The 13,810-nt window shown below is 35.0% G+C and overlaps 1 protein-coding gene across 1 annotated transcript in view; it reads right to left on the bottom strand.

Annotated features, from left to right (window-relative positions):
• TMPRSS15 (transmembrane serine protease 15) overlaps positions 1-13,810 on the bottom strand; it is a 149,033-nt gene that overhangs the window by 57,241 nt on the left and 77,982 nt on the right. Inside the window, exon 18 of the mRNA XM_037828832.1 lies at positions 11,418-11,528. Within this exon, the coding sequence (XP_037684760.1) occupies positions 11,418-11,528 (111 nt within the window). The remainder of the gene's footprint in view (positions 1-11,417; positions 11,529-13,810) is intronic.

Below are 13,810 nucleotides of genomic sequence, written 5' to 3'. Positions count from 1 at the left end.
CACATAAGACTAAGTTCTGATAACTCATTGGGCAACATGGAGGTGAGAAGGCAGTAGTATGACATATTTGAGATTCTGAAAGACTAAAATCGTGCCAAGAATTCTTTATCCAGCAAAGCTCTCCTTCAAAATTGAGGGAGAGTTTAAAATTTTCACTGACAAAAAAATGCTGAGAGAATTTGTTAACAAGAGATCTGCTTTGCAAGAAATACTGAAGGGATTTCAACTGGATGAGAAAAAAAGAAATGAGAGAGAGAGATCTGGAGAAGGGCAAAGAACTGAAGATTAACAAGGGTGACTTAAAGAAAAAAAAGAGAGGGGGTAAAACAGACCTGACAAAATCAAAGGATAAGATGGCTGATTCAAGAACTGCTTTCACAGTAATAACTTTAAATGTGAAAGGATTAAACTCCCCAATTAAAAGATACAGACCGGCAGAATGGATTAAGGAGTATGACCCATCAACATGCTCTTTACAAGAGACTCCGCTTAGACCCAGCAACACAAAGAGATTGAAAGTGAGAGGATGGAAAAAAATATTCCATGCAAGCTGCAACCAAAAGAAAGCAGAGGTAGCTATACTAATAGCAGACAAAATAGACTTTAAATGCAAATATGTCATAAGAGACAAAGAAGGACACTATATATTAATAAAAGGGAAAATTCTCTAAGAAGAAATAGCAATCATAAATCTTTATGTACCCAATCAAGGAGCTCCAAAGTACATGAGGCAAACTTTGGCTAAACTGAAGGGAGCAATAGACATTTTTACAATAATAGTTTGAGATGTCAATACACCATTCTTTTCTATAGACAGAACAACTAGACAGAGGAAACTGACAATCTAAACAATGTGATAAATGAATTGGACTTAGGCATATATAGATTGTTACATCCCAAATTACCAGGATATATATTCTTCTCTAGCCCTCATGGAATGTTCTCCAGGATAGTTCATATGCTGGGGCACAAAACAAGTTTTAATAAATGTATAAAGATTGAAATTATTCAATGCACATTCTCTGACCATTATGGAGTACAACAAGAAATCAATAACCACCAAAGAACCAGATCTTTCACAAATATGCAGGTTGAACAACACACTCCTAAACAAACAGTGGGTCAAGGAAGAAATTACAAGAGAAATGGATAAATATCTAGAGATGAATGAAAAAGAAAATACAACATATAAAAACCTATGGGATTCAGTGAAGGTGCTGCTGAAGGGAAATTATAGCTGTAAATGCATACATCAAAAAGGAAGAAAGAGCTAAAACTAAAGACCTAACTTAACAAATGAAGAGGCTAGAGAATGATCAGCAAACTAACCTTAAAGCAAGCAGAAGAAAAGAAATAACAAAGATTAAAGCAGAAATAAATGACCTGGAGAACAAAAAAAAACAAGAGAGGATAAATAAAACCAAAAGTTGGTTCTCTGAGATCAACAAGAATGACAAACCCTTAGCTAGACTGATAAAGTAAAAAAGAGAGAAGACTGAAATCAACAAAATCAGAAATGAGAGCCAGGTCATTACTATGGATCTTGAAGAAATGAAAAAAAAAAAAAAATCATAGGAGGATACTATGAACAACTGTACACCAACAAACTAGACAACTTAGGAGAAATGGACAATTTCCTAGAAATACATGAACAACCTAGACAGGTCTGAGAATAAATAGAAGACCTCAACAAATCAATCACAAGTAAAGAGATACAATCAGTCACCAAAAATCTTCCTACAAATAAAAGACCAGGGCCAGATGGCTTCACAGGGGAATTTTACCAAACTTTCCAAAAAGAACCGAAACCATTCCTGCTCAAACTCTTTCAAAAAATTGAAGAAAAAGGAACACTACATAATTTATTTTATGAAGCTAATATCACTCTAATACCAAAACCAAATAAAGATAAAGATAAACAACTGGCCAATATCCATAATCAATATAGACGTAAAAATTCTCAACAAAATACTTGCAAATTGAATCAAAACCACACTAAAAGAATCATACACCACAATCAAGTGGGGTTTATTCCAGCAAGCAAGGGTGGTTTATCATAAGAAAATTAATCAATGTAATACAACACATTAACAAATCAAAAGGGAAATATCAAATGATCATCTTGACAGACGTTGAGAAAGCATTTGATAAAATTCAGCATCCATTTTTGATAAAAATACTTCAAAAGGTAGGAATTGAAGGAAACTTCCTCAATATGATAAAGGGCATATTAGAAAATCCCACAGCCAGCATAGTACTCAATGGTGAAAGACTGAAAGCCTTCCCTCTAAGATTGCAAATGAGACAAGGCTATCCACTTGCGCTAGAAGTTCTAGCCAGAGAAATCTGACAAGACAAAGAAATAAAAGGCATTCAAATTGGAAAGGAAGAAGTAAAGCTGTCATTATTTGCAGATGGTGTGATCTTATATTTGGAAAATCCTGAGAAATCATTGACAAAGCTAATAAACAAACTTGGCAAAGTTGCAGGGTATAAGATTAATGTGTAAAAGTCAGTAATGTTCCTATACACTAGAAATAACCTAACTGAAAAGACTCAAGGAAAAAAATTCATTCACAGTAGCAACTAAAAAAAACCAAGTACTTGAGATAAACTTAACCAAGGACATAAAGGGTCTCTACACAGAAAAGTACAAAATTTTACTAAAAGAAATCAAAGAGGACCTAATTAGCTGGAGAGATACTCCAGGTTCATGGATAGGAAGGCTAAATATTAAGATGTTGGTTCTACCCAAACTGATCTACAGATTCAGTGCAATTCCAATCAAAATTCCAACAACCTACTTTGCAGACTGGAAAAGCTAATTACAAAATTTATTTGGAAGGGAGAGGGACCTTGAATTGCCAATAACATTCTGAAAAAGAATGAAGTGAGAGGACTTACATTTCCTGACTTTAAAGACTACTATAAATCCACAGTTGTCAAAACAGAATGGCACTGGCACAAAATAGACTATTGATCAATGGAATTGAATTGAGAGTTCAGAAATAGGCCCCCAGGTTTACATTCAACTGATTTTTGATAAGGCCCCCAAATCCACTGAACTGGGACAGAACAGTCTCTTCAACAAATGGGGTTGGGGGAACTAGATATACATATACAAAAAAGAATGAGAGAACACCTACCTCACTCCCTATAAAATATTAATTCAATGTGGATCAAAGACCTCACTATAAGAGACAGTGACATAAAACACCTAGAAGATAATATAGGGAAACATCTTTAAGACCTAGTAATGGGAGGCAGCCTCTTAGACCTTATATCCAAAGCACAAACAACAAAAGAAAAAAAATGGATAAATGGGAACTCCTCAAAATCAAATGTTTCTGTGCCTCAAAGAACTTTGTCAAAAAGGTAAGGTGGCAGCCAATTCAATGGGAGAAAGTATTTGGCAACCATATATCTGATAATAGATTGATATCCAGCATGTATAAAGAAACCCTACAACTTAACAGCCCAATTATAAACAGCCCAATTATAAAATGGGTAAAAGATATGAAAAGACATTTTTCCAAAGAGGAAGTACAAATGGCTAAAAAACATGAAAAATTGTTCATCTTCACCAGCTATTAGGGAAATTCAAATCAAAACCACAATGATAAATTATCTCACACCAATAAGAATGGCTGCCAATAAACAAACATGAAACTACAAATGTTGGAGAGGATGTGGAGAAATTTGAGCTCTATTAATTGCCAATGGGAATATATAATGGTACACTGCTGAAGACAATTTGGTGGTTCCTCAGAAAACTAGATATCGAGTTACCCTAAGATGCAGCAATTCCATTTCTCAGTATATACCAAGAAGATATTAAAGCAGTGACATGAGCAGACATTTCACATGGTGTTCATAGCAGTGTTGTTCACAATTGCCAAGAGATAGGAACAATTCAAGTGTCCTTCAACAGACATGTGGATAAACAAAATGTCGTATATACATACGATGCAGCAGTAAGAAGTAATGAGGTCCTGAAACATATGACAACATGAATGAAACTTGAAGACATAAAACTGAATGAAATATCAGGCACAAAAGGAGAGATATTGTATGTTACCACTAATACGAACTCCCTGAGCAATGTAAAATTAGTGTCTTATAATGTAGAATATACGGGACCTACAGATAGTCAGAAGCTAGTGAAGGGGGAATGATAACCTAATATGTATAGACCTGTCAATTAGAGTGAATTTAAAAGTATGGGAATGGACAGGGGTGATAATTGTTTGTAAATGGGATTGTAAGTATCAGTGTTGCATTGAAAGTGAACATGATCAAAAATGGTTGTTTAAAGGCATGTACCCCATAGATTAGCACTACAAGTATTGATAGGTGCTCACATGATATACTTCTAAGGTATGACACTTTACAAAGAGTTAACAACAGTGTGGCATATGGGAAAAATGACCTATTTCATATTATAGACTATATTTAATAGGAATACCTTACCAGTACGACACTAATACTAGGGATAATAATTAGGGACTGATAAGATCTTTGGGGTGTTTTGTGTTTTGATAATTGTTTAAAATTGAGAGTGATGATTGTACAATTAAGTGGTGATAATGTGAGACATTGTTTATCTTTAACAGAATATATGCTATGTGTTATTAGGAACCCCTTACATTATAAGTCAAGCCCTTGATCTTGAGGCTTGCTCTTGTGAAACTTATGTTTGTAAAAGGGACACTAAGCCTACCTATAATTATGCCTACAAGGCACCTCCAGAGAACCTCTTGTTGCTCAGATGCAGCCTTTCTCTTTTTAAACCCCACTCTTCAAATAAATCCATTAACCTCCCCCCTACCTGGGACATGACTCCCAGGAGAGTGAATCTCCCTGGCAACATGGGACACAACTCCCAGTAATGAGCCTGAGCTTGGCACTGAGGAACTGAAAATGCCTTCTTGACCAAAAGGGGTAGAAGAAAGGTAACAAAATAAGGTTACAATAGCTAAGAAATTTCAAATAGGGTCAAGAGGCTATTCTGGAGTTACTCTTATGCAAGCTCCACCTAGATAACCCAAATAGCCACAGGATGCCAAGCCCTAATTAACAGTGTCCCCAAATACCTAGGTCCCTATCTGAGACTCTATAAAAGTTTCACTCACTAAGTATATTTTTCAGAAACTTAAATCCTCCAGAGTTTTCCTATGCCAGATAAGTCCCAAAAAACAGAGGCAACACCCTCTTTAAGAACATCAACCAGATGCAGCCCCCTTCTCCATAACGTTGACACCCCTTTTCAATATGAACAAGTTAGGGTGGTCACTGCTTAGACATCCCTGAAGATCGAGAAAGTGATTATACGAGAGGAAGGGGTAGTAACAGACAAGATAGGATTTAACAAAGATTATGCATACTGAATCTTTATATAAATTTTTTTTTTAGATGATAGGGTATTAGAATAGCTGGAAGGAAATGACTGAAAAGGTGGAACTCTAACCCATAACATTATTTGAAATTTTCTCTATAGCTACCTGTTAAATTGTACTTTGAAAGTTATCACCTTTCTGTATATATGTTATATTTTACAATAAGGAAATAACTGAAACTGTGGAACTGTAACCTATAACATTCTTTGAAGTTACCTATATAACTACTTGTTAAATTATCACGTTTGAAAGTTATCACCTTTATGTATATATGTTATTTTTCACAATAAGGAAATAACTGAAAATACGTAACTGTAACCCATAACATTCTTTGTCGTTTTCTCTCCAACTACTTGTTAAATAGTACTTGAAAGTTATCACTTTTCTGTGTGTATGTTATATTTCACAATAAAAAACATTAAAAAATCTTAAAAATGCTTAAAGTGATGAAGGAAAATACAGAGAAAGAACTAAAGGATATCAGGAAAACAATGAATGAGCAATATGAGGGTCTACATAAAGAGACAGATATATTAAATCTGAACTACCAAACAGAACTACCAAAGTTGAAGACCACAGTAACTGCAATGAAAAATTCCCTGGAGGGTTTCAACAGCAGATTGGAACTGGCAGATGAAAGAAACAGCAAACTCAAAGACTAGATAACTGAAATGAATCAAGCTGAAGAGCGGAATGACAAAAGAATTATAGAAAGTGAAAAATAGCCTAAGACACCTCTGAGAAACCATCTAGCATTCCAATACATGCATTCTGGGATTCCTGGAAGAAGAAAGAGGGAAAGGGCCAGAAGGAATATTCAGATATCTTCCCAAATTTAGCAAAAATTATGGATATGCATGTCCAAGAAGTCCAAAGAATACCACACAGAATAAATATGAAAAAAAATACATCCCATCACATATTGGTTACACTACCAAATGCAAAGGACAAGGAAAGAGTTCTGAAAGCTGCAAGAGAAAAGCATCATGTTATATACAAGAGTGTCCCAATTAGATTGAGTGCCAATTTCTTACCAGAAAGCATGGAGGCAAGAAGGTAGTGGGTTGAAATACTTAAAGTGCTGATAGAAAACAAGTGCTGATCAAGAATTATATATCCAGTGTGACTTTCTTTCAAAAATGAGGGAGAGACTAAGACAGTCTTAGATAAAAGCTGAGGGAAGTCACACTACACATACCCTACAAGGAATGCTAAAAGAAATTATTCAGACTGAATGGAAAGGACCCTAGACAGTGGTTCAAAAAAGAATAAGGACCTCTGATAGAGGTAACCATTACAGTAATTATAACTATCAGTATCAATGTATTGTATTGTTTAGTATGTAACTAAACTACTTACTTCCTATGGTGCTAAAATGTAAATGCATAAAAAGTAATGATAAATCTATGGTTTTGGACATCTGTTGTAAAAGATATAAGTGGTAACAAGTACCAAAAGGGTGTGGGGATGGAGGGATATAGGAAAAGTATATCTATATGCTATTGAAGTCAAGTTAGTATCAAACCAAATATGATTGCTATATATTGGGATATTCTATTTGAAGCCCATGTTAACAAAGGAAAATATATGAAAAATATAGCCAGATAGAAAGTCACATAATATAGTACAACACAAAAAATCAAATAAATACAAAAGTAGGCATTAACAGAAGAATTGAGGGTTGAAAAATGTATAACACTTATAAAGGCTAAATAGCAAAATGGCAGAAGAAAATCACGCATTATCAGTAGTGACCTTAAACGTAAATGAGATAAACTCTCAAGTCAAAAGGCAGAGATTGGCAAAATGCATACAAAATCATTACCTAACTATATGCTGTCTGCAAGAGAGTCAAATTAAATTCAAAAATACAAGTAGGTGAGTGTGAAAGGACGGGGAAAAATATACCATGCAAGTAGTAAACAAAAGAGAGCTGGAATAGTTCTACTAATATTAGATAAAATACACTGTGTCAAAAAAAGTTATGAGGCACAAGAACAGTTATTATATACTGATAAAAAAGCCAATTAGACAAGAAGACGTAGCAATTAAAAATATATATACAGCTAACAGAAAAGCCCCCAAATATATGAAACAAATACTGACAGATTTGAAGACAGAAATTGATAGTTCTACATTAATTGTATGGGGATTTTAATGCACCACCTTCAATAATGGATTTATCATCTAGTCAAGATATCAACAAAGAAATACAAGACCTGAACAATACTCTAACCAGCTAGACCTAATAGACATATGTAGAACACTTCACTGAACAACAGAATACATATTCTTCTCAAGTGCACATGGATAATTCTCCAGGATAGATCATATCTTAGCCAAAAAAAAACCCAAATCTCAGTAAATTAGAAAATATTTGTATCATGCAATTTATCTTCTCCATCCACAGTAGAATGAAGCTAGAAATCAGTAACAGAGGAAGAAATAAAAATTCACATATGAGTGAAAATGAAGCAACATACTCTTAAACCACCATTGGTTAAAGAGTAATTACAAGGGAAATTAGGAAATATATTGAGGTAAATTTAAATGAAAATGTAACATACCAAAACTTACAGTTGGTGTACAATATCAACACCCCCAAATCAGTAGTGTTTCTATACACAAGCAATGAACAATAGGAAGAAGAAATCAGGAAAGAATTCCAGTTACAATAGAAACTAGAATAATCAAATATCTTAGGAATAAATCTAAACAAGATGTAAAGGACTTTTACACAGAAAACTATAAAACATTGCTAAAAGAAATCAGAGACCTAAAAAAATTGAAGGACATTCCATGTTTAAAGATTGGAAGACTCATATTGGTAGTATGGCAATTCTACTCAAAGCAATTTGAAGGTTCAACATAATCCAATCAAAATTCCTACAGCCTTCTTTGCAGAAACAGAAAAGCCAATCATCACATCTACATGCAATTGTAAGAGGCCCTAAACAGCCATCTTGAAAAAGAAGAATGAAATTGGAGGACTTATATTTCCCCATCTTGAAAGTTATTACAAAGCCAGAATAATCAAAACTTCATGGAAATGACATACAAGTTGATATATAGACCAATGGAATAAAAATTGAGAGCTCAGAAATCAATCCTCACAGTTATGGCCAACTGATTTTTGACAAGGGGGCAATGACAACTCCACTGGGAAAGAATAGTCTCTTCAAAAATGCTGCTGGGAAGATTGGATTTTCATTTCTAAAAGAATGAAGGTGGACCCTATGCCAGTTTGAATGTATTATGTCCCCCAAAACACCATTTTCTTTGATGTAATCTTGTGTGGGCAGACATATCAGTGTTGATTAGATTGTAATTCTTTGAGTGTTTCTGTGGAGATGCACCTCAACCAACTGTGGGTGATGACTCTGTTACCCCACCCATTCAGGGTGGGTCTAAATTAAATCATTGGAGCCATGTAAATGAGCTGGCAAACAGAAGGAAGTCAGTGCAGCTGTGAGTAACACTTTGAAGTGCAGCTCAAAGTGACATTTTGAAGAGGAGCTACAGGCAAGAGGGACACTTTGAAGAATGCACAGAAGATGAGAGAGTAGCTGCAGATGAGGGACAGTTTGAAGATGGCCATTGAAAGCAGACTTTTGCTTCAGAGAAGCTAAGAGAGGACAAACACCCCAAGAACAACTAAGAATGACATTTTTGAGAAGCTGAAGCCTAGAGAGGAACATCCTGGGAGAAAGCAATTTTGAAACCAGAACTTGGAGCAGGTGCCGGCCATGTGCCTTCCCAGCTAACAGAGGTTTTCTGGACACCATTGGCCATCCTTCAGTGAAGGTATCCAATCGTTGATGCATTACCTTGGACACTTTATGGCCATAAGACTGTAACTGTGTAACCAAGTAAACTCCCTTTTATAAAAGCCAATCCGTTTCTGGTGTTTTGCATTCCAGCAGCGTTAGCAGACCAGAACAGACCCTATCTCACAACAAATATGAAAATCAACTCAGAATGATCACAGACCTAGTAAAAGAGCCAATCTGTCAATCTCTTAGAAGAAAATGTAGAGAAGCATCTTTAGGATCTTGTTTTATGTAATGGTTTCTTAGAGTTTATATCCAAAGCATAAGCAACCAAAGATTAAATAAATAAATGGGATCTCATCAAAATTAAAACTTTTGTGCATCAAAGGATTTTATCATGCAAGTAAAACAGCATATACACCATGGGAGAAAATATTTGGAAACCACATAGCTGACAAAAGTTTGATATACTGAATAGATAAAGAAATCCTTCAACTTAACAACAAAAAGACAAACAACCCAATTAAAATTGACCTCTCTCATACACAAATGGCCACAAAGCACATGAAAAATGCTCAACATTATTAACCATCAGGGAAATGCAAATCAAAACCACAACGGCATACCATTTCACACCCATTAGAATGGTTACTATTTAAAAAAAAACAAAAGGAAAATTCAAGTGTTGGAGAGCATGTGGAGAAATAACAACACTCATTCATTGCTCTTGGCAATGTAAAATGGTATAGTCACTCTGGAAGATGGCTAAGCAGTTCCTCAGAAAGTTAAGTATAGAATTAACATATGACCCAGCAATCCCACTACTAGGTATATACCCAAAAGAACTGAAAGCAGAGACTTGATCATATATTTGTATACTAATGTCATAGAAGCATTTTTATAATTGCCGAAAGATGGAAGCAACCCAAGTGTTCACCAACTGATGGAGTGTCCATCAGTTGATGAATGGATAAACAAATTTTGGTTCTATATACCATTGTGTGTGTGTGTGTGTGTATAGGTGTGTGTGTATGTGTGTATGTATATATACATATAATGCACAATGTGGTATATATATTTTGTATATATATATTTTGTATATATTTGGTATATATATTTGGTATATATATATATATAAAATATATATTTGGTATATATATATAAAATACATATAAAATTTGTATATATTTGGTATATATATAAAATATACATATAAAATTTGTATATATTTGGTATATATATAAAATATACATAAAATTTGGTATATGTGTATATATATGTGTGGGTGTTTGTGTATACACACACACAATGGAATGCTATTCAGACACAGAAAGGAATGACATTCCGATATATATGACAACATAGATGAATCTTGAAGATGTCAAACTAAGTGAAATAAGCCAGACACAAAGGACAAATATTGCATGATCTCACTTATATGAAATAATTAGAATAACAAACTCAGAGCATCAGAATCTAGAATATAGGTCAGGTCACCAGGGTACTCAGTGGGAATAGTGAATGGGAAGTTATGCTTAAAATATACAGAGTTCCTATTTTGGAAATGTTTTGGTAATGGATGGTGTTGATGATAGCACAACACTGTGAACATAATTAACAGCACTGAAATACATATCTGAATGTGGTTAAAGGAAAAATGTTTGGTTGTATATGGCAATAGAATAAAAATAAAAATAAATCCATGGACCTGTACTACACAAACAATGAACCCGAAGGTAAACAATGGACTACAGTCAATAGTACAATTATAAAAATGTGCTGTCGTCAATTGTAACAAATGTTCCACTCTTACGCAATGTTCCACTGGTGGGGGGCTGGTATATGGGAATCCTGTATTTTATGCATCATTGCTTTGTAAACCCACAACTTCTCTAAATAAAAAAAAAAAATCTAAAAATCTATAAATTAAGGGTGGTTCTAGAGTACCTGGTTTGGGCTATTATCCCTCTTTGGTATTTAATGCTCTTTAACAGCTTGTGAGAGGATATAGGCTTAAGTTATTAAATGTAGCCAAGTTAAAACAAAACAAAGCAAAACAATCTTGCTTGTTAACTTTTCTCCTAACCAGAGTGTGGACATAGGTACTGAAATCACTGGGAATTTCTCAGACCAAACAACAACAATACATGGCCTAATAAACACACTCATTTTCTTCATTTCACATTTCTCAACTGCAAAAGTATTGGTTAAACTGATAAAATATTTTTTTTTCCTAAAAATCAAGACATACCACAGCGTGCTTCATCTGAGCCATCCCTACACTGTGGATGGCTGTCACAGAGGTTAACCAGTGGAACACATTCTCCGTTTTCACACTGAAAACTGTCCTCCTTGCAGGGCTCTGTGGGGAAAGAACGTTTATTGTATAGGATAAATAAATTACAAATAGAAGGTTCTGGAGTACTTATCCCATTTATACCCCTTTCAAAACCAGCCCTTTGCCAAGCACATGGTGGAGCTAGCTTTATACTGAACAAGAGAATGCACCCATTTGCTCAGAATTCCTCAGAAATGGTAATGTCGAAGCCATGTTCTTTGATGCAATCTTGTGGGGACAGATGAATTAGTGTTGATTAAGTTGGAATCATTGGATTAAGTCATTTCCATGGAGATGTGACCCACCCAACTGTAGGTGATAACTCTGATTAGATAACTTCCATGGAGGTGTGGCCACACCCATTCAGTGTGTGCCTTGATTAGTTCACTGGAGCCCTATAAAAGCTCAGACAGAAGGAACTCACTGCTAGCTGCAACTTACAGAGACATTTTGAAGATAGCTATTGAAAGCAGAGTTCTGCTGATTCTTTGGTGGTACTAGCCCAGAGTTTGCCCCAAGAGCTGACAAGGAGACATTTTGGAGAACGCCATTTTGAAACACAACCTGGGAGCAAGCAGACTCCAGCCACGTGCCTTCCCAGCTAACAGAGGTTTTCCGGATGCCAAGAGCCTTTCTCCAGTGAAGGTATCCTATTGTTGAAGCCTCACCTTGGGCACACTTATGGCCTTAAGACTGTAACTTTGTGACCAAATAAACCCCCTCTATAAAAGCCAATCCATTTCTGGTGTTTTGCATAACGGCAGCATTAGCAAACTAGAACACAAAGCCAGTGATAGGGCTTGAGAGAAGCATGGATGAAGCCTCAGGCTTTTCCTTTGCATCAGGGCCTGGGGCTGTTACACAGGATGGATGAGAAATATGGGTCCACCCCTACCTACTGCTCTGACCATCCAGATGATATCTCCAAACTTGATAGAATTTGGAAGTTTCCATTTGGTGGGACGAAATTTGGCTGGGGGTGGAAAACATGCACTTGACCAAACTGGGTCAGGGAGCAAAGAGTAGTCACAAAGAAATGGAGACTCTGAAATGATAATTTGGGGATGGACCTCCAAACAAGCAAAGTAGGGTGGGAGTTTGGGAATGTGCTTAGCACAGAAAGAAATAGAAGGAAAATAAAGACAACTGGACCAGGAAGAACTGGGTAGACCTGGAGGCAATTGGTGGTTGTTTGTGAAGAATATGTTGTACAAAAAGAGGCATTCTGGAAATCTTCATTGTTTAAAGGGATTGGACGATGCTGTTCCTTGGAACTGTTTGGTCTTAACTCTAGTGATTTGAAGAAGATAAACTGGTTCTATGAATTACGAAGGTAAAATTTACTTATTTGCAGATTAGTTAAAAAATAGACTTTGGAGCACATAACCTTGGTTGGAATTGCAATTTAGCATTTTTTGGTTTTGTGATCTGGGATAAATTACCTTTTTGAGCGCCAGATTCCATAACTGTCAAATGGGAATAAATATTCTGTCTTAGGTGTATTATGGGGGTAAATTTATAAAAAGTAGTGGAACATATTTAGTATACCAATATGCATATGGCAAATGCTCAATAATAATATTCTGAACAGCCTATATAGTAATGTTTACAAATTTGACTTTGCACTGATATTTTTGAGTTATCATTTTTATGTCTATGTGCTTTGTGATGTTAGTTTTCTCCCCAAATAATCAGATAAACAACATGTAAACATACCTAATCCTTTCCCCTGGGTATCTTACTGCAGTGATTACAGCTATTTGTATACTTTATCTTAAACTTTGAAAAATTCTATGTTTTTCTATCCCAATCTAAATTACCTTAATAAGAAAATATTTTAAGGAAGGCATGGCTATTTTCTTTTCTAGAAAACTTTGTCTCATGAGAGAAATATATCAAATATCTCCAAATATAATAATTCTATTAGGGAGTTTCTTGTAAATGTAATTTTAACTTGTTTCACAAACACAGATTTTTTTAACCAGATAAATGAGATGACAAATGGAGAAAAGCAACAGCATACTCTACAGGTTAGCATTTATATTTTAACTGACTTTATATCTTAAATTTCCAGTATGAATTTTCCATTAGAGAATAGGAAGGTTTAAAACTAGGAATACATGTAGTTAACCTTTTACATAGTATTTTACATCTATATTTTAATACATATGTTTATTATTAAAAGTTGACTACACTAATTATATACCCATGGCCAACTATCTTAATACACTTAGGGAATTTTAGTCACCACTGGTTATTTTTAGATTATCTCCTGATTTTGTTATGGTTTGTTAAAATCATTATGT

The sequence above is a fragment of the Choloepus didactylus genome, chromosome 1, assembly GCF_015220235.1.
Source record: "Choloepus didactylus isolate mChoDid1 chromosome 1, mChoDid1.pri, whole genome shotgun sequence".
NCBI classification, from domain to species: domain Eukaryota; kingdom Metazoa; phylum Chordata; class Mammalia; order Pilosa; family Megalonychidae; genus Choloepus; species Choloepus didactylus.
This window is presented reverse-complemented; position numbering and strand designations above follow the sequence as displayed.